Source organism: Pseudopodoces humilis, chromosome 26 (assembly GCF_049639895.1).
Source record: "Pseudopodoces humilis isolate 2021_Gansu_Grassland_sample_001 chromosome 26, ASM4963989v1, whole genome shotgun sequence".
NCBI lineage: Eukaryota > Metazoa > Chordata > Aves > Passeriformes > Paridae > Pseudopodoces > Pseudopodoces humilis.
Window position 1 is genome coordinate 4,263,900 of NC_142225.1, and position 20,830 is coordinate 4,284,729.

At 49.3% G+C, this 20,830-nt stretch overlaps 1 protein-coding gene across 5 annotated transcripts; it reads right to left on the minus strand.

The window, feature by feature from the left end:
* Positions 1-2,899: 2,899 nt before the first annotated feature.
* Positions 2,900-20,830, minus strand: IKBKE (inhibitor of nuclear factor kappa B kinase subunit epsilon). 5 transcript variants are annotated; one of them, XM_005529419.3, is made up of 20 exons: positions 20,488-20,830; positions 19,659-19,799; positions 19,408-19,537; positions 18,884-19,065; positions 17,599-17,759; positions 17,026-17,136; positions 16,639-16,818; positions 16,094-16,296; positions 14,805-14,869; positions 14,623-14,714; positions 13,938-14,039; positions 11,352-11,421; positions 11,162-11,274; positions 10,433-10,509; positions 9,259-9,298; positions 7,553-7,651; positions 5,057-5,153; positions 4,324-4,418; positions 3,668-3,739; positions 2,900-3,153 (listed from the first exon to the last, which is right to left on the minus strand). In XM_005529419.3, the coding sequence occupies exons 1-20, from the start codon at positions 20,572-20,574 to the stop codon at positions 3,120-3,122; spliced, it is 2,151 nt and encodes a 716-aa protein (XP_005529476.1). In that variant the 5' UTR covers positions 20,575-20,830; the 3' UTR covers positions 2,900-3,119. The 5 variants fall into 5 exon arrangements, with proteins under 5 accessions (XP_005529476.1, XP_087923342.1, XP_087923343.1 ...); XM_088067216.1 differs by having other exon boundaries at positions 3,668-3,773; XM_088067217.1 differs by lacking the exon at positions 13,938-14,039 and having other exon boundaries at positions 3,668-3,773.

A 20,830-nucleotide genomic window follows, 5' to 3' on the forward strand; every position in this document is an offset into this window, starting at 1 on the left:
CAGCGCAGGCGCCTTGGACCGGCCGGGAGGGAGGAGACACGGCGGGGGGGGGGGGGGAGGCACCGGGACCGGCCCCGCGGGGACCCCCCCCCGAGCATCGGGACTGTTTCGCAGCTTCCCCCGGAGCGATGTTTCCCCGTGGACGCGCTCCTGGCCGTGGGATTCCCCGTCCGCGCCCTGGGAATGTCCCCGCGGCCGCCTCTGGCCGGGAATCCCCTCTGGCTGTGCTTGGTGGGACCCCCCCGGGCACCCCAGACCCAGGGAGCTCTCCCAGCTGGACGATGGTCCCCGCGGATCTGGGGTGCCCCGGGAGGGTCCCACGAAGCACAGCCAGAGGTTTTCCCCCAGCGTCATCTCAGCCGCATCCCCCGCGCTTTGTCGCGGCTTTGTCCCCGCCGGAGCAGGACGGTCACGCGTGGGGCAACGCTGGGAAAAGCCCCCTGTCCCCTCTGCAGGGACGGCCTGGAGGGCTGGGACACGCAGGAATTCCCTCCCCGAGCTCAGGCTCCCGTGCTCGTGGGGAGCGTGAAAGGGAGAAAGAATCGCGGCCGAATCTCACAGGGCAGCGGTGCCTGGGGCTGCCACCCCTTCCCCTGGCACCGCGAGTGACCGCCGGGGGTGGCACGGAGGATGGGGGGTCCCTGTCACCCTCTGTCACCCTCTGTCACCCCCTGCTCCCTTGGCTGGAGACGGTGACACATCCCTGAGTCATGCGGGGCACCGCTGGCCCTTCCCCGCCGCTCTCGCTCGTTGCGATTTGTTCCGCGTTCATTCAGACAGAATTACCCCCGAATTTCTGTGGTTTTTGGAAGAGAAGGGAGGTGAGAGGCGGCTGCAGCAGGGCTGGGTGAGTCCGGGCTTATGGGAAGCCGAATTTGACGTCGCCCGTGTACTCCTGAGGACAGGATAAGCCGAGGATATCCAAATCCTTTCCAAGGATTCTAATTTGAAGGATGGATTAAAACACTGGCTCTGAATCACAGCAGCCTAGCGCCAGAAGCAGCCCCTAATCAGAGCTTCAATCCAAAGCAGGAATAACGCAGCTGGAAAAATTCGAGTTTTGCTCTGTGCTGAGCAGCAAGATTAATTTTTGGAGGATCTTTTCCTTCCCAATTCAGGATTCCGATTCGCTTTCATACTTCCTCTGCTTCTGTTTGAAAACAGCAGCAGATTTATTCCTCAGTAAATTGTTCCACAAAAATTTGGTGTTTTATCCTATGCCCTCCACAAACTGTTAATTGTATCAGGAATCACCTACAAAAAAAGAAATTTCTGAGGATGAAAGTCTGCCTGTCACCTGGCTGGGAACCTCCTAAAACCATCCTGGACTTTCATTTTCCCGATCCCATCCTGGGAGACACCTCCAGTCTCTGTTCTGCAGCCTCAGGGCATAAAAATCCTAAATAAATATTATATTTTCTGTCCCCACAGCAAGCTCAGCCTGCACAAGAGGCTCATGACAATCATTATCCTTCCCAGCTGTCCCTTCAGGTATTCTGAGCTGACAGCACAGGGAGCTTCTTTAGGCCACAGGTTAAAATATTTTGGGGGGGGGTGGGGGGGGGAAAGAAAGCCCAAGTAATTAACATTGGCAGGAAAATTCTTGTTTCATTTGGATTCCAGAAGTCCCCTCTGCAGCTGCAGTGTTACAGCAGTTTAAGCATGACAAGGGCTATTAGCAAAAACTCTTTTTTCTTCTTGCCAAGAAATAAATCCCTTTTTGTTGAAGCCAAACATGTTCCAGGTCAAATGCTCAGCTGGTGCGAGTCAGTGCAGCTCTGCTGAATCCCAGGAGGTGCAGCAGGGACCCTGCCTGGGCTCCCTGCCCTGTTCCTCCGGGAATATCGGTGAATCCTGGCTGGATTCAAAATAACCTCCGTTGGAAAACTCGGAGAGCCCCAGAAAAAGAATTCCTAGGAGAAAAAGCTTTGAAGGGATGGATTAGTTCCACCTCTCCACGGCAAACAGTTGGGCTTGACATTCAGGATGTTGGTTTTTATAATTAAAATGAATGGGGAGCTCCGGTGCCAAATTCCACCGGGGAAAGGTTTCCTGGGCGGGGGAGGCTCCTGGGCACCCTTGGCGTGTTCCTACAGGAAAGTCAGGCTGGGCACAGCCCTGCAGCTGCTGCTGCTCCTTCCTTCTGCTGCCCTTGCAGGGATGGATGTGTCCCGGCACCGGGATGAGCCCGGGATGGGTGGGATGAGCCCGGGATGGGTGGGATGAGCCCGGGATGGGTGGGATGAGCCCGGGATGGGTGGGATGAGCCCGGGATGGGTGGGATGAGCCCGGGATGGGTGGGATGAGCCCGGGATGGGTGGGATGAGCCCGGGATGGGTGGGATCTCTCTCCCTGCCTGGCTTTGGAAGCTGCTCCATGGGCTGGGGGTGACAGCCCATAAATGACGCTGGGGACAGGCAGGGGGGTGGCTGAGGAGCAGCGTGGCTGACCCTTCCCACAAACATCTCCCGATCCCATCTCCCACTCCTGGATCCCGGCAGTTCCCATCGCTGCTCCACATTCTGCCCTGGCTGGTGGTCAGGGAATTTCGGCTCCTCATCAACCCCAAGGTCAAAAACCAGTCGGGAATCCAGAGCAGAACGGCTGCCCCTAAAAAGGGCTGGTCCAGAGCGGGCCAGCAGGGCCCTCCCGCAGATCTCCGGGCAATTCCCGAGGGACAAGGTGGGAGGGATGTGCTCCTCCTCCATCCTGTTTCTCCAGAAACATAAAAGCGGGGAAGGGGTGGGAATGTCTTCCCAGCTCCAAGCACTCAGAGCCACCAGCATCCCCCCTCCAGCACGTTAAAAGTGGGAATAATTCCTAAATAAGTAAGAGGATGAAAGGTGAAGCCTCTTCTTCCTCGTCTGACACAGTGACACAGAAACCATAAAAACACCAAGTCCTTCAGGCGTTTTTTAACAAGAAAAGATAAAACCCCACTCAGTTTTCTGGCCAAACTTCCAGAGTCTCAGGGCACTGGGAGCTGATGGATGTGCAAAGTGCTGGAGCACAGAGGTAGCACACAGAGAGCTCCCAGGGCACGGAAATCCGACGGCTCCTGCGAATTCCCCGTGGTTGGAAGTGGTTTTGCTTCGGCAGCTGCACCTTCACAGTGTCCCTCAAACGCTGGGAGTGGGAGCAGCCCCACCCAACCTGCAGGGACAAAACCAAAGGATTTAGGCCAGATGTGGTCCTAAAAACAGGGCTGAATTCCCAATTCCATGGGTTTTGTCTCCTGGACATCCTGCAGTTCATATTCCCGTTGTCCATTTGCATTCAGAGCCTTGAGGAAAGGATGCAGAGGAGGGAGATCACGAGGGGTGTTCAGCAGTGGACACTGGGTTTTGAAGGGATTTTCAAGAAGAAAATCTATTTCCCCATGGCAGTGAACAGCAGTGGGTGCTGGACAGCACAGGGAAAAGGCTGGCAAGAGGGTGAGGAAATGACAGAGAAGTTCATGGCTAAAACTCCAAGAAAGAGAAATTGTGGTGCTGCCAGGCCATGGTGCAAACTTGGGGCAGTTGAAAAGCCCAGGTGAAGCAGGCCAGGAGCGAGGGTGGCTGTGCTTGGTGGCTCGCAGGGAACCCACCCAGACCCTCCAGAACATTCCAGGTGGGAGGAGCAGGGATCCCTGCTGGGAGCAGCAGCTCCCGGTGCTCTCACTCACCTCTCGATGATGCTGTTGTTGAGCTGGAGATTGCAGGAGACCGACCTCATCTGCTCCAGCAGCTCCTGCATCCTGCAGGGACACACACAGCCCCAATTCCTGCATCCTGCAGGGACACACACAGCCCCAATTCCTGCATCCTGCAGGGACACACACAGCCCCAATTCCTGCATCCTGCAGGGACACAGCCCCAATTCCTGCAGGGACACACACAGCCCCAATTCCTGCATCCTGCAGGGACACACACAGCCCCAATTCCTGCATCCTGCAGGGACACAGCCCCAATTCCTGCATCCTGCAGGGACACACACAGCCCCAATTCCTGCATCCTGCAGGGACACACACAGCCCCAATTCCTGCATCCTGCAGGGACACACACAGCCCCAATTCCTGCATCCTGCAGGGACACACACAGCCCCAATTCCTGCATCCTGCAGGGACAGACACAGCCCCAATTCCTGCATCCTGCAGGGACACAGCCCCAATTCCTGCACTGCTCAGTCCCTGCTCCCCACGGGAGCAGCTCCTGCTGGAGGGCTGGGATGTCCCCCAGGACACGGATCTCGTTTCCAGCCCTGCAGACACAGAAGCCCCACCCCATTCCCCAGAATGAGCAGCAGGATCTGCTCCCCCCAATCCCTGCTCCCAGGACTCACCGCAGAGCCATCTCCTGGCTCAAGGGGACGGGGGAAGGCACGGGAGGAGCCAGGGCCAAATTCCATTTCTCCACTTGGAGAAGCCTGTCCAGAGCCTGTGGAGATGGAGAGTCCTGGGTGCCCAGAGCACTGAGCCAAACGCTCAGCAGCACCCACAGAGTCACAGCCAGCACTGCTCCAGGACAGTGAAGTCACCCAGGGGCCACCACATCCACCAGGAGCTCGAGCCCCAGCTCAGCAGCTTTTCCTCCTGTTGAAATTCCCATTTATCCCATGGGACCCCCCGTGCCAGGCAATCCTTGGCACCAGCAGTGCCTCTGCCAAAGGTTTCCCCACTCCCTGCTCACAGCAACACCTCCAGCTTGGATCACCCACAAAAAACTGCAGCAAGAGGTTTAAAAACACTCCAGGAGCCTGGAGAGGGAGCAGGAGCTGGGGAAAAAACATGGGGGGAAAATGGGGGGAAAAAAATGGGGAAAACATGGGGGGGAAATGGGGGAAAAAAAATGGAGAAAAAATGGGGAAAAAAATGGGGAAAAAAATGGGGAAAAAAATGGGGAAGAAAATGGGAAAAAAATGGGAAAAAAATGGAAAAAAAAAGGGAAAAAAATGGGAAAAAAATGGGAAAAAAATGGGAAAAAAATGGGAAAAAAATGGGGAAAGGCAAAGAGGAGGCAGGGAGAGCACAGGGCCGGGGCAGGAGGACGCTGTGGAGCTGCAGCCCTGCACCTACACCCTGCAGGCAGTCCTGGCACTCCATCATCTCCACGCTGCAGGCACTGATGCGGTTGCTGAGCCTCTTCAGGTGCTTCTTGATCTCACAAACTTTCCTGGAGAGACAAAACCACGGCAAAACTCCCGGTTAACGCTTGGCATCGTTCAATTTTTTTTTTTTATGTTAATTTTTGGATGTTAACTTTTATTTTTTTGGATGTGTTTTAATGGCACTCTGCTTTCTGCAGGATTCAGAATCCTGAAGGGAAGCAAAGGAGTCACAGCAGTGCTGCAGCTCCAGCAGCCAGCTTATCCAAACAGCTGTTAATTAGCTGTTAATAGCTGTTAATTTACCGAATTAATTAATTAAGGAAAGTTTGTAAATGAGGCAGCTCGGGCCTATCCAGCACAGGCTGGGCCTCTCGTCCCTTGGAGGACACAGCAGGCACATCAGGAGTTGTATAAAAATATAAAAATGTTTGTCTTGGCTTTAAATATAATAACAAAGGGAAGAATATTTCAGGTGAATTACCCACCTCAAGTCCCCAGAAAAACAACCACCACCCCACAAACCCCGGCAGGAAACGAAACAGGACAATTAAAAATGAAGTAACAAGAAATTAAAAATATCCAGCTGTGACTCATGGTGCTTTCTCCATAAGGACAGGAAAACAGGTACAAAAATACCCCGGGAAAACATGGAGAAGGATTTTTCCTCCCTGGGAAAACCTGGGGAAAACTGGGGGAAAATGGGGAAAAAACTGGGAAAAAACTGGAGAAAAAACTGGGGGAAAAAATGGGGAAAAAACTGGGGGGAAACTGGGGAAAAAACTGGGGGAAAAAATGGGGAAAAAAAATGGGGAAAACCTGGGGAAAAAAAATGGGGAAAAAAAATGGGGAAAACCTGGGGAAAAACTGGGGGGGAAATGGGAAAAAACTGGGGAAAAAGGGGAAAAAAGGGGAAAAAAGTGGAATAAATGGGAAAAATTGGAAAAAAAAACTGGGAAAAAACTGGGGGAAATAAATGGGGGAAAAAATGGGGAAAAAAATGGGGAAAACCTGGGGAAAAACTGGGGGGGAAATGGGGAAAAAGGGGAAAAAAAGGGGAAAAATGGGGAAAACTGGGAAAAATTGGAAAAAAAACTGGGGGAAAAAATGGGGAAAACCTGGGGGAAAAAATGGGGAAAACCTGGGGAAAAACTGGGGGGAAATGGGGAAAAACTGGGGAAAAAGGGGAAAAATGGGGGAAAATGGGGAAAACTGGGAAAAAATGGGAAAAATTGGAAAAAAAACTGGGGGAAAAAATGGGGAAAACCTGGGGGAAAAAACTGGGGAAAAAACTGGGGAAAAAGGGGAAAAATGGGGGAAAATGAGGAAAAATTAGGGGAAAAAATGGGGAAAAACTGGGGGAAAAAATGGGGAAAACCTGGGGAAAAACTGGGGGGGAAATGGGAAAAAAGGGGGGAAAAGGGGAAAAAAAAGGGGAAAAAGGGGGGAAAAATGGGGAATAAATGGGAAAAATTGAAAAAAAACTGGGGAAAAAACTGGGGGAAAAAATGGGGAAAACCTGGGGGGAAATGGGGAAAAACTGGGGAAAATGGGGGAGAAAAGGGGAAAAATTGGGGGAAAATGGGGAATAAATGGGAAAAATTGAAAAAAAAACTGGGGAAAAAACTAGGGAAAAAACTAGGGAAAAAATGGGGAAAAAATGGGGAAAAAATGGGGAAAAAACTGGGGAAAAAAACTGGGGGAAAAAATGGGGAAAACCTGGGGAAAAAACTGAGGAAAAATGGGAAAAAACTGGGGAAAAATGGGTAAAAACTGGGGGAAAATGGGGAAAACCCCTGGGTAAAACTGGGAAAAAATGGGAAAAATTGGAAAAAAAACTGGGGGAAGAAATGGGGAAAACCTGGGGGAGAAAAACTGGGGAAAAAGGGGAAAAATGGGGAAAAATGGGGAAAAATTGGAATAAAAATGGGAGAAAAATTGGAAAAAAATTGGGAAAACCTGGGGAAAAACTGGGGGGGAAATGGGGAAAAAAAGGGGGAAAATGGGAAAAAACTGGGGAAAAATGGGAAAGAAAAATGGGAAAATAAAAGGGGAAAAACTGGGGAAAGACTGGGGAAAAAGGGGGAAAAAAAAGGGGAAAAAGGGGGAAAAATGGGGAAAAATTGGGAAAAAAAAAGGAAAAAAATGGGGGAAACCTGGGGAAAAACTGGGGGGGAAATGGGGATAAAAAGGGGAAAGAAAGGGGAAAAATGGGAAAAAAATTGGGAAAACTGGGAAAAGGCAAAGAGGAGGCAGGGAGAGCACAGGGCCAGGGCAGTCCCTGCCCTCAGCTCCTGGAGGAATTCTGAGCATCTGAATCAAACTCCCAGCCTAGAAACCCTCTCCACCTGTAAATCCCTCAGCATTTCCCAAATCCCCATTTCCATCTCCACTCTGGATCCAGAGCACTCGGGAGCTCGGATCCTCCTGGGTTCCTCCCAAGTCCCAAATCCCTGGGGGCTGCTACCTCATCCTGCTGCTGTGCAGGGCCAGAACCTCCTGGTACTGCTGGACACAATTCTGGAAAATGGACACAACCCTCCTGGCCAGGCTCCCCAAATTCAGCCTAAAACCAGGAATGAGAGAGGGAACAGCGTGATTTCCTTAAATGTGTGCAAAGGAACGCCAGGAGAAACGGGCTGGATGCTCAGAAATGAATTACAGAGAAAATAAACCCTGCTGGGGATGCACAGGGAGGTTTTGGGGATGGAGAGGGAGGTTTTGGGGATGGAGATGAAGGTTTTGGGGATGCACAGGGTGGTTTTGGGGATGCACAGGGAGGTTTTGGGGATGCACAGGGAGGTTTTGGGGATGCAGAGAGAGGTTTTGGGGATGCACAGGGAGGTTTTGGGGATGCACAGGGAGGTTTTGGGGATGCACAGGGAGGTTTTGGGGATGCACAGGGAGGTTTTGGGGATGCACAGGGAGGTTTTGGGGATGCACAGGGAGGTTTTGGGGATGCACAGGGAGGTTTTGGGGATGCACAGGGAGGTTTTGGGGATGCACAGGGAGGTTTTGGGGATGGAGAGGGAGGTTTTGGGGATGGAGAGGGAGGTTTTGGGGATGCAGAGGGAGGTTTTGGGGATGCACAGGGAGGTTTTGGGGATGCAGAGGGAGGTTTTGGGGATGCAGAGGGAGGTTTTGGGGATGCACAGGGAGGTTTTGGGGATGGAGAGGGAGGTTTTGGGGATGCACAGGGAGGTTTTGGGGATGCACAGGGAGGTTTTGGGGATGGAGAGGGAGGTTTTGGGGATGCACAGGGAGGTTTTGGGGATGCACAGGGAGGTTTTGGGGATGCACAGGGAGGTTTTGGGGATGGAGAGGGAGGTTTTGGGGATGCACAGGGAGGTTTTGGGGATGCACAGGGAGGTTTTGGGGATGGAGAGAGAGGTTTTGGGGATGGAGAGGGAGGTTTTGGGGGATGCACAGGGAGGTTTTGGGGGATGCAGAGGGAGGTTTTGGGGGATGCAGAGGGAGGTTTTGGGGGATGCAGAGGGAGGTTTTGGGGGATGGAGAGGGAGGTTTTGGGGATGCACAGGGAGGTTTTGGGGGATGCAGAGGGAGGTTTTGGGGGATACAGTTCCCTGTCACCCACCAGGGCACTTCTGAGGATTCTCTGCCTTGGAATTTAAGGCACATGTTTAAGGTCAGGCTGAGCATTCAGGGACACAGAGGAGGCTGTGAAATTTCACCCTCCCTGCTGCATGCTGAAATGGGAATTTTATTTCTTGCCTGTGACAAATCCCCCTGGTTTTGGTGGGAACTGAAAGGAGGATCCTTAAAGGTACAAAACCCATCAGGCACTTCCCTGCCCTGGAAGTCAAGCACTTAGGGAAGCAGGGACACTTCCTAAATCAGCATCTCAGTGAAAAAATTCCCAGCAAGTGAATTTTCTTCACAGAAAAGTTCCCAGCAAGTCCTGTGTGAGCAGCAGCCATGGGCTCATCCCCTCATCCAGCACAGACACAAAAGCTGCTCCCTGTCCCCAGCTCTGCAGAGCTTCTCCCACAGCTTCACCTCAAACCTTCCCTGAGAGAGGTCCTGCAAGGAGGAACCAGCACAGGCAGCACCTCTGACAGCACCAGGGACAATTTCCATCCCTGGGGATCCAGCCAGAAGCACCAAACCCCGGCCTGGGGCAGGTCCTGGGCAGGGGAGCGGGGTGGGACTCACTTATCCAGCTTGTGGATTTGTTCCTCGTTGTAGCCCAGCCCTGGGGAGGAGAGACATTGTCAGCACACAATAAATGGGTGATTATAAATATATGTAATATATTTATGTATATTTATATATTTTATTATATTTTATTTTATTACTTTTAATAAATATATATTATGTATTTATGTATATTTCTATATTTATTTATATTTTTATATATTTATATATTTATATATATTTATATATATATTTATATTTTTATATATTTATATATATTTCTATATTTATATATATCTATATATATTTATATATATTTATATATTTATATATGTATATATATTTCTATATTTATATATATTTTTATATTTTTATATATTTATATATAAAAATATATATATTTATATTTTCATATATCACTATATTTCTATATATAAATATATATTTATATATATTTATATATATTTATATATATTTTTATATTTTCATATATTTATATATATTTATATATATTTATATATATTTATATGTATTTATATATATTTTTATATAAATATTTATAAAAATATTTTTATATATTTCTATATATAAATATATATTTATATATATTTATATATATAAATATATAATTATATTACATAAATTATATATTATATATTATATATAAATATATTATATATAAATTATAAATTATATATTATATAAATTATATATTTAAATTATATAAATATAATATAAATAGAAATGTAAATATAAATAAAATATAATATTAATGTAAATATAATATAATATAATAAAATATAAGTATAATATATATTTATATATAAAATATATATTTATATATAGACATATATATGCATATATAAATATATGTAATATATTTATAATAATATATATTTCTATAAATATATGTATTTATAGATATATTTATATATTTATAATTTATATAAATACATATAAATATAGATGTGAAATAAATTTCACAGCCCAATAAAAGGGCGATTTCACAACGCCCTGAGGCTGCTGAAGGGGATTTTCCTGGCCCCTGGGGCCGCTGTCAGGACACAGAACAGATGCTCCACAAGGTCCCTCTGTGATTTGGGGATTCCAGGAAATAATTGCCAATCCCAGCAAACCAAACCCATCGGTTTTTCCTGCTGGGACATTCCTGCCTCGTGGCCCCATCACTCACTCAGACACGTCCTGGCCTTCTTGAACTGCTTGTAGATCCCCTGCATCTTCTCCAGGCAGCACTCCATCTGCTGGGTGCTGCCAGGGAGAGAGGAAAAGAATTGAAAATCATGGAAAATTCGGGGAGTTAGGAAGAAAGTTACTGGGAAAAAGTGTTAAAGGTAAAATGGGAAATGTTCGGCCTTGTGCTTGCTAAGATGATGTGAAACTGCACCTGTGTAGCCAGTATGTGATAAATGATTTAATTGTTAGATGGGATTTGATATAATTATTGTTTAAAGAATCATGAGAAACTACGCAAGGGGTTTGGGGGGGATCACGAGAAATCCATGCTTGGGTAAAATCAATGTATACAATAGAACAATGTAAGTTTAATAATTAATAATAAGTTGTATAATGATAGAGTAATAAAATATGTTCAGCTCAAAACCAAGTGGGTCAGATTTGGGTTTGTGCACCCCTGACACCCAGAGCTCTTTAATAAAGCACCTCCATGTAATAATTCCGTGATTCTGTGTTCCTGAATGCTAACGAGGGGAGTGGGAAGGAGGCGTGAGGCCCCTGGGCAGGGAGGGCTGAGATCATTTTGGGGTGAAATGATCACTTTGGGGTGTGCTGTGACCCTGCTGCCCCCCAGCACCCCCTGAGCATGGGGTGGCACCGGGGCTGTGCCTGGCAGGGGAGCTGCTCCAGCAGGGTGGGGACAGCCACCAGGGATCCCACCACCAACCTCTTGTCCTCATGCACTTGCTGCCTGTCCTTCACCAGCTCGGCCAAAATCCCATCCAGGGCCCCCTGGAAGTCAAAGATGCTGTGGGAGCACTGGGAGAGCTCCTGGTCCACCTGCAGAGGAGGGGGAGAGGTTGGGACCAGCTGCTGCAAGAGCTGAGGGGGCTCCTCGGGCTGGGGATGCTCCTCACCCTCTGCAGCCTTGTCTCCAGCACATCCACCCCAGCTGGGTCCCTGCTGCCCCCAGGAACAGCCTGGAACCTGAGCAGAGATAAAAAATGGATATTCCTGAAGGAGGGAACAATCCAGAGGCAGCTCCCACCGGGGAATCCATCTGGTGCTGGGCTCCTGGGGGGCTGCAGAGTGATTTTCTTGGGCAGCCACGCGGATTTCAGAGCGCCAGATCTGAGCCACGAGACCCAAAGTGCTGATCTGCTACAAACTCGTCCCGTTGTGCCCGATTTGTTCCAAAATCGCTGGTTTTCCACCCGCTGGCTTCAGGCCAGCTGGGACGGTGTGCGTGTCCCTGCAGCTGGCACGGGGCTGAGGCAGCAGGAATATTCCTGATGTAAATGTTGGGAAGAGCAGGAGCATCCAGCTGCTCCTGGCACTCAACGTGTCCCTGGCTGCTTTTGCTGCTTTTTCTGGATGAAATGGAAATGAAGAGACTTTGCTAAATGGCAAAGAATGTTCCACTACAACAGCAACGGCAACAAAAAAGCAGCAGAAAAGCAAAATATCCGTGGGTTGCTTGAGATAAAATGGGATCAGCTCGGCCCAGGGCAGCTGGGTGGGAAGGAGGGTGTGGGGAAGGGGAAGCTTGAGGGCAGCCCAGGGTTTCTCCTATATTTTATATTTATATTTTATATTTTATATTTTATATTTTATATTTTATATTTATATTTAATATTTATATTTAATATTTATATTTTATATTTAATATTTATTATTTATATTTTATATTTTATATTTTATATTTATAATTTATATTTTATATTTATAATTTATATTTTATATTTAATATTTATCATTTATATTTCATATTTATCATTTATATTTCATATTTATCATTTATATTTCATATTTATCATTTATATTTCATATTTATAATTTATATTTTATATTTATATTGTATATATATTTTATATTTTATAATTATATTTTATATTTTAAATTTCTAATTTATGTTTTGTATTTATACTTTATATTTATTTTGTATTTTATATTTAATATTTATAATTTATGCTTTTTATTTATATTTTATACTTTATGTTTATATTTTATATTTATAATTTATGTTTAATATTTATATTTTATGTTTATATTTTATATTTATATTTTATGTTTATATTTTATATTTATAATTTATGCTTTATATTTATATTTTATAATTTATGTTTTATATTTCTAATTTATATTTATTTTATATTTTATATTTATATTTATATTTTATATTTATATTTTATATTTATATTTCTAATTTATATTTATTTTATATTTTATATTTATATTTATATTTTATATTTATATTTTATATTTATATTTTATAGTTCTAATTTATGTTTTATATTTCCAATTTGTTTTATAGTATATAATATAATTTATAATATATTAATGCTATGTACTATATCATTATTATATAAATTATTATATTAGATAATGTTATTATATAATTATATTATTATAATAAATGCATATAATATTATCATATTATATTATAAAATGATATATAATTAATGTATATTATATAATATATATTATATACTATATTATACACACAAAGAAACATATAATATATATTTTATATTACATATAATTTTAATTATATAATACATATATATAAAATTTCTAATTTAAATTTCTAATTTATATTTTATATTTCTAATTTATAGTATATAATATAATTTATAATATATTAATACTATATATTAGAATATATCAATATTATATAAATTATTGTATTATATATTATATAATTATATCATTATAATAAATACATTATATTATATAGTATATAATTATATGATTATAATAAATACATTATATTATATTATCATATTATATTATAAAATTATAAATATATAATATATAATACATTCATATATAAATGTATATTATATAATATATATTATATACTATATTATATACACAAATAAATCTATAATATCTATTTTATATTATATATAATTTAATTTATAATTATAATTATTATATTATAAATATTATAGTATTTAATTTATAATTATATAATTATAATACACATATAAAATTTATCATTTATAATTTATATTTATATTTTATATCTCCGCTCTAATTCCGAGGAGAATTCAGAGGATGGTGGGAGGTGGGATGGACCCCTGGGAACGCAGCCTGGCTCTCCAGGGCTGTTTGCAGGGAGCGGGGTTGGTGACAGGGGCCAGACCCCCACGGGGTCCTGGAGCTGGTGCCACCCTGCTCTTTTCTTTATTTTATCCCAACTCAGTTTTCCTTTCCCTGCAGCTCTGGCTCCTTCCTGCTCCAGGGCTGTAACAGTCAGAAAACTCCGGAGCTTCAGGACTAACCCTGGGATCCTGTGAAACCAGGACTGATCATCAAAAACAGCAGCAAAGAGGGAGAAAAATCCAGAGTGGCTCCTTTCCCACGCAGTGAAATGTGAAATCCTCTCTCCCAGGTATCAGCTCATTCCCGGCATTTCCTTACTCCTGATTATCACCCAGGCACCTTGGGGAGCCCCATCTGCCGTCAGCCACAGCCCAGAGCCCGCCAGGCTGACTTACAGCACGAGTGTCTTCCCCTGGGTGAGCTGCAGGCAGGCCAGCACGGACTGAGCCCCTCTCCTCTGCTCCAGAATCCTGCAGCACTCCGTTCTCAGGTTCCCTCTGCCGGGAGAGAGAACCGACAAGTGCTCCTGGAATGACAGCTCCATCCCGGGGCCAGCGGTGTGGGAAGGGGTGGGGATGGAGCTGCTGCCTTCTCTCAGGCTGCTGGTGAGACCGGGGGGGCTGGATGGACCTAAAAGTGCTGCTTTTAGGGTGTCTCACCCTCTGCTCACTGTCCTGCCCCAAAAGGAGTGGGTAGGGCAGCGAAATCCAGCATGGAATTATGGAATGGTTTGGGTGGGAAGGGACATTAAAGCTCATCTCACTGGGCAGGAACACTTCTGATAGATGCACACAGTGATGATGATGATGATAATAATAATAATAATAGTAATAATAACAATAAATGATAATAATTCTGCTCTTTTCCTCAGCCTCTCTTAAATTGAAAAAGTGACCCAAAAGGAACAAAAGAGGACAGGAGCATCCTCACAACACCGAGGAGTTTTTCCCCCATGGGGACACACTGCCCCTCCGTCCCCCTGGTCCCTCACCAGCTGGAAAAGCCTCAAGGGCACCCTCATCCCCCTGGGCAGGGCGGTGTCCCCGTGTGCCCTGCCCCAGCAGTGGCCTTGGCACTCACATCACCCACTGGAGGCCCCTGGCCAGCAGCTCCCGGCCCCTCCGCAGCGCCTGCCCCACGCGCAGGGTCTGGTGAGCGGCACCCACGGCGCTCTGCAAGGCAAAGGGCACAGCCAGAGCCCGTGCCAGGCACTGGGCACCGCCAGCACCCTGCCAGGGGCTGCCCCTGGCCCCCACACCCACCTTGGCTGCGCTGCAGTCGGCCACCACGTCCACCCTGGGCACCAGCTTGGGGAAGTCCAGCGCCGCTGGAAAGACAGGCAGGGTCGGGGTGTTTTGTCTGTGCGCAGCTCCCACCCACCAGATAAACCCTGTGGGCACTCAGGGTTTCAGCCTCAGCGCTGGAGGCTCAGTGCAGCCCTCCGAGGTGTTTTGGGAGCATGGAAGGACCAGGAATTCCCTGCAGAGCCCAGGGTGGTGCGTGGCCATGGAGCAGCAGCACGTGGCAGGGGAAAACTGAGCCTGAAATGCCCTAATCCACCTCCTGCCCTGCTCCAGGGTGCAGAAACAGGGCTGGGAGCTGCCACTGGGAGCTGCCACTGGGAACTGCCACTGGGAACTGCCACTGGGAACTGGCATCAGGACTGGGAGCTGCCACTGGGAACTGGCATCAGGACTGGGAGCTGCCACTGGGAGCTGCCACTGGGAACTGCCACTGGGAACTGGCACTGGGAACTGGCACTGGGAACTGGCATCAGGACTGGGAGCTGCCACTGGGAACTGCCACTGGGAACTGCCACTGGGAACTGCCACTGGGAACTGGCATCAGGACTGGGAGCTGCCACTGGGAACTGGCATCAGGACTGGGAGCTGGTACTGGGAACTGCCACTGGGAACTGGCATCAGGACTGGGAGCTGGTACTGGGAACTGCCACTGGGAGCTGCCACTGGGAGCTGCCACTGGGAACTGGCATCAGGACTGGGAGCTGGTACTGGGAACTGGCACTGGGAACTGGCATCAGGACTGGGAGCTGGTACTGGGAACTGCCACTGGGAACTGGCATCAGGACTGGGAGCTGCCACTGGGAACTGGCACTGGGAACTGGCATCAGGACTGGGAGCTGGTACTGGGAACTGCCACTGGGAACTGGCATCAGGACTGGGAGCTGCCACTGGGAACTGGCACTGGGAACTGCCACTGGGAACTGGCACTGGGAACTGGCATCAGGACTGGGAGTTGGCACTGGGAACTGGCATCAGGACTGGGAGTTGGCACTGGGAACCAGTACTCCTGCTGCTGGAACTGGGGTCACTACTGGGAACAGGGACTGGCACAGCCCGGCAGCGGGAAAAGCAACCAGTCTGGTGAACTGGGATCCAGGTCAAACACTGCCCAGGCACCAGGATCATGCAGGAAATGAGCCCATCAAGCAGCTGGGAAATGGGAAATCTCTGAGGATAATAACTGGAACAAATGCCTGTTCCCACAGCCGCTCTCCTGCCGTGACACATCTCCAAGCACCCACACTCACGGTCTCTGTAGCGCACCCCCAGCACGTCCTCGGGCTGCTCAGAGGTGCTCAGCAAGGTCAGGGGGCTGCTCTCTGTGGTTCTGCAGAAATTATGAGCTTGCAGATTGGGATCCAGCTCATACAGGTGTCCTTCAAAAAAATATTCCTGATGGTGAGGGGCTATATTTGTCTGTTTGAAGACGGCGTCTAAAAACTTGGCGGTACTGAAATGGAGAAAGGAGTGAAAGGATGGGGATAAGCAATGAGATGAGCACACAGATTTTCATTCCTTTAGCAGCCTGATGCCCTCAAAATATAAAAATTTTGATATTTTCTTAGCAAAATACCAGACAAGGTCAGCAGAGCCCCCAGGACACGCCCCGGAGCTCTCTGTGTGCCCTCAGCTCCCTTAGCACACTCCCAGCAAAGGCTGATTTGAGCCTGGTGTGTTTGAACCTGGTTTGGGAGCAGTACAAAGGGGAGCAGAGCCCCCAGGTTCCCCTGTTAAAGTGAGGGGTTGGTGCTTCTGAGCTCCATTCCCAAATTCACCTCCAGCCCAGCCTTACGTGTTGTAGGAGTGGATGTAGATGCGGTGGGAGGACGCCTGCTGCAGGGAGAACACGTCCACCACGATCCTGTGCAAAATGTCATTGGTTCCTGCAAAAAACTGGTCGAACCCCCAGCATTTCTCCTGATCCAACTCCAGGATATTTGCCAAGACGGGGATCAGCTGGTCCTTCAGCCCCCTGCAGCAGCAAGGGAAGAAGAGAGGTTTGCACGGACTGGTGTAACCCCGAGTCACAAACGCTGCCCTCACCCCCTTTTTCTGTCTGGAAAGCAAAGATCTGGTGTGAAAGCTGTGACAGCTGAAGATGAACAGTTTATCTGCCTTGCTAACCCCCCCTGTGCTGCGTGAGGACACGGGAGCTGCAGCCCCAGCAAGGGACACTCACGTGGAGAGGCGGCAGGTGATGGGCAGCTCGTAGCTCCACTCGATGTTCCCGTTCTCCTGCCTCTGGATCCCTGCAATGGCCCCAGGAGGCTTCTCCGTGGTGATTTTGTACCTGTGGGAAGGGCACTGCTGGCTCTGACTCGAGCCAAGCGAGCTCTGGGCACTGCCTCCCTCGGGTGGAGGGGAAGGGCAGAGCGTGGATGTGCTGGGAAAGATTCACTGAGGGAAAATAAAGTGCCCAGAGGGAAAATACTGCAAGGAACTGTCAAAAACCTTCCTAGTGAGCATTAACTCTGCCTCCCCTTGCAGCTGTTTAGCCAGGAGGTCATGGAAATGCATTTTATCCTAGGATTAGCTGGGTTGGAAGGGACTTTAAAGATCACCTGGTTCCAACCCCCTGCTATGGGCAGGGATGCCACCCATGCTCAGTGTCCCACCCAAGTGTCCTTTTTGGAGGGGAAAAGTGGCAGATGGGACACACACCACACCCCACAGGCATTAACTCAGGGCTTTGAGTTAAAGCAGCACTGAGGCACCAGCAGCACAGCCCCAGCTCCCCAGCCACGGCACCTACATGATCTCCTTGTTCCTGCGGGGTCCCCCGAAGGGCACGAAGGGGAGGCTGCCGGTGGCAGCGTGGTAGAAGGTGACACCGATGCTCCAGAGGTCCACGGTGACACCGAACGCCTTCTGCTGCGGCTTGCGCAGCACGGCTCGCTCGTACACGTCGGGGTGCTGGGGGGGAAGCACAGAGAAATGGGTCCTCCCAAAAATCACCTGTAACAGCTCTGGGTCCTCTCAAAAATCTCCTGTAACAGCTCTGGGTCCTCTCAAAAATCATCTGTAACAGCTCTGGGTCCTCTCAAAAATCACCTGTAACAGCTCTGGGTCCTCCCCAAAAACCATCTCCTGTAACAGCTCTGGGGCCTCCCCAAAAACCATCTCCTGTAACAGCTCTGGGGCCTCCCCAAAAATCATCTGTAACAGCTCTGGGTCCTCTCAAAAATCATCTGTAACAGCTCTGGGTCCTCCCCAAAAACCATCTCCTGTAACAGCTCTGGGTCCTCTCAAAAATCATCTGTAACAGCTCTGGGTCCTCTCAAAAATCATCTGTAACAGCTCTGGGTCCTCTCAAAAATCACCTGTAACAGCTCTGGGTCCTCTCAAAAATCTCCTGTAACAGCTCTGGGTCCTCTCAAAAATCATCTGTAACAGCTCTGGGTCCTCTCAAAAATCACCTGTAACAGCTCTGGGGCCTCCCCAAAAACCATCTCCTGTAACAGCTCTGGGGCCTCCCCAAAAACCATCTCCTGTAACAGCTCTGGGGCCTCCCCAAAAATCATCTGTAACAGCTCTGGGTCCTCTCAAAAATCATCTGTAACAGCTCTGGGTCCTCCCCAAAAACCATCTCCTGTAACAGCTCTGGGTCCTCTCAAAAATCATCTGTAACAGCTCTGGGTCCTCTCAAAAATCACCTGTAACAGCTCTGGGTCCTCTCAAAAATCACCTGTAACAGCTCTGGGTCCTCCCCAAAAACCATCTCCTGTAACAGCTCTGGGTCCTCTCAAAAATCATCTGTAACAGCTCTGGGTCCTCCCCAAAAATCACCTGTAACAGCTCTGGGTCCTCCCCAAAAACCATCTCCTGTAACAGCACTGGGTCCTCCCCAAAAACCATCTCCTCTAACAGAGCTCTGCGTCCTTCCCAAAACCATCCCCTGCCACAAATCACGGAGCCCCTCCCCTTCCAAAAGTACGGACCAGGCTCTCCAAGCCGCTGCTGCTCCCAAAGTCACTGTGGGATTGAGGGACAGGGACCGGCCTCCCCAGGGCCAGCAGCCTGGGACATGCCCTACTCACGAGGTACTCCTCTGTCCCATAGACAGACACAAACTTCTCGTCATCCTCCAGCTCTCGGGCGGCTCCGAAATCCGTCAGTTTGTAGATGCTCTGCCCGTCCTCCCCCACCAGCCGCATGATGTTGCCGGGTTTGATGTCTCTGTGGACGACGCCGTTCTCACGGAGGTGGTTCATCCCTGCCACTGCGGGGAAAGGTGTGTGGGGCTCGGCACCGGGCTCCAGCGGGGTCAGGTGGAATTTAGGAATGAGAAAAGGGCTGGAGAGGGGGTAAATCCCGCAGTGGTGGTGACTGGTGTGACTGGGGGGGTGGAGAGGATGAGGATGTGGCAGGGTCCATCGCCACAGCAGCTTCCCAGAGCAAGGAGAAGCCCTCAGCACAGAGCTCACCCTGTTCAGGGCTGCAATTTCTGACCCCTCACCCCATCGCCCAGGGCTGGTGCCTGCGGGGTCCCACCAGCACCACGGGGTCCCCAGCTAGAGGGTCCCAGTGGTGCTGGCAGGGGCTGGGGGTCCCCCACACTCACCCACACACTGCAGCACGATGAGGAACTCGGACTCAGCCAGGCCAAAGGCATTGGCTGGGTCTTCCAGCACATTCAGCAGGCTGCCACTGGAGCAATATTCCATCACCAGCACCTTCTGCTTGCTGCTGCCCTGCGGTGGGAGACGCCAGGAGGGCTCAGCCCCCTGTCCCTGCAGCTGGCCTGTCCCCCCAGCCAGGCAGAACCAGGCTGGGTTGGTCACCCCGAGGGTTTCCCAGGGGGTTCCCACTCACTGTCTCCTCCACGGCAAATAATTTGACAATGTTTTTGTGGTTCAGCTTCCGCAGCATCTCAAACTCTCTCATCTGGACCTCGTGGGGCCGCAGGTAGCTGGCATTGTTAAAGACCTTCACGGCTACCAGCTCCCCCGATTTCTGGGAAAAAAAGAGGGAAAAGAGACACGAGGAGATGTCATTGATGTGCAGAGCAGCTCCAGGAGCTCTGCCACGGCTCCCACACCCGGCTCGGGATGTAAATGATGCCTCCGTACCAGGACGGCACAAGCAATCCGCTGTTATTCACCTCCCTGCTCTTCCTGTCCCTGCACCCACGTGCTGAATGTCGCTGTGTTTATTCGGCCCCACAAAAGTTCCCGTCCGGAGCCGGGGCTGGCAGCTCCCGAGGGATGGGGATGTTCCCAGCCCGCTCTCGCAGCCGCTCCTGCAGTTTGCTCAATAAACTTCAAAGGCTGCTGGGGAGGAGAGCCCCGCTCCAAGCCTGGCAAGTGTTTGCATGAACTATGCAAATGGCCAAGGATGGGGTTTTCAAAACCCCTGGGCATTCCCCGGAAAACAGCTTCTTCCCCCTGCGCCGCTCGGGAACGCGGGGAGCGGGACCCGGCTGGGAGAGCCCCAAAAGCCGCCCCGGACCCGCGGACCGGGGAAAGGAGCCCCGTGGAAAACGAAAATAAAACCCAAAGCAGCGCCTGAGCTGGTGCCAAGGCGAGGATCTCCCGGGAGGGCGAGTGAAGGGGAGCTCGGGCATCCCGGGAGGCGGGAGGGATGGGGGGCACCGGGGCTCTGGAGTTTTGGGGTTCCTGCCCCCCCAGCTGCCCCCGCTCACCTTGTTGCGAGCTTTGTAGACAGAAGCCGTGGCCCCCTGGCCCAGGAGGTCCTCGGTGCTCCACAGGTAGTTGGGGGTGCTCTGCATGTCCAGCGGGAAGAGCGGGGCTCGCCCCGGCCCTTGGCCCCGTGTGCCCGGCCCCGGCCGCTCCCCGGGCCCCCTCCCCGGCAGCACCGGCACCGAGCCCGAGCATGGACCGAACCCTCAGCGCGGCCGGGACCTGCCGGGGCTGCCAGCAAACCCCCGAGAGATGCCAGAAGTCGGGAGAGAAGGAGCGCGGAGCGAGCGGCGCCTCCCCAGCCCGGGAAGCGAAACCCCCGGATTGCAAAACCCGCCCGGCCGC

Excerpts from the sequence above, each read along its gene's own strand:
- IKBKE (XM_088067216.1), bottom strand. The coding sequence starts at position 20,574 with ATGCAGAGCACCCCCAACTACCTGTGGAGCACCGAGGACCTCCTGGGC. Across the intron at positions 14,715-14,804 it reads CCGACTGCAGCGCAGCCAAG|AGCGCCGTGGGTGCCGCTCA; the intron begins GTGGGTGTGGGG and ends TTTGCCTTGCAG. Across the intron at positions 3,154-3,667 it reads AACAACAGCATCATCGAGAG|GTTGGGTGGGGCTGCTCCCA; the intron begins GTGAGTGAGAGC and ends TTGTCCCTGCAG.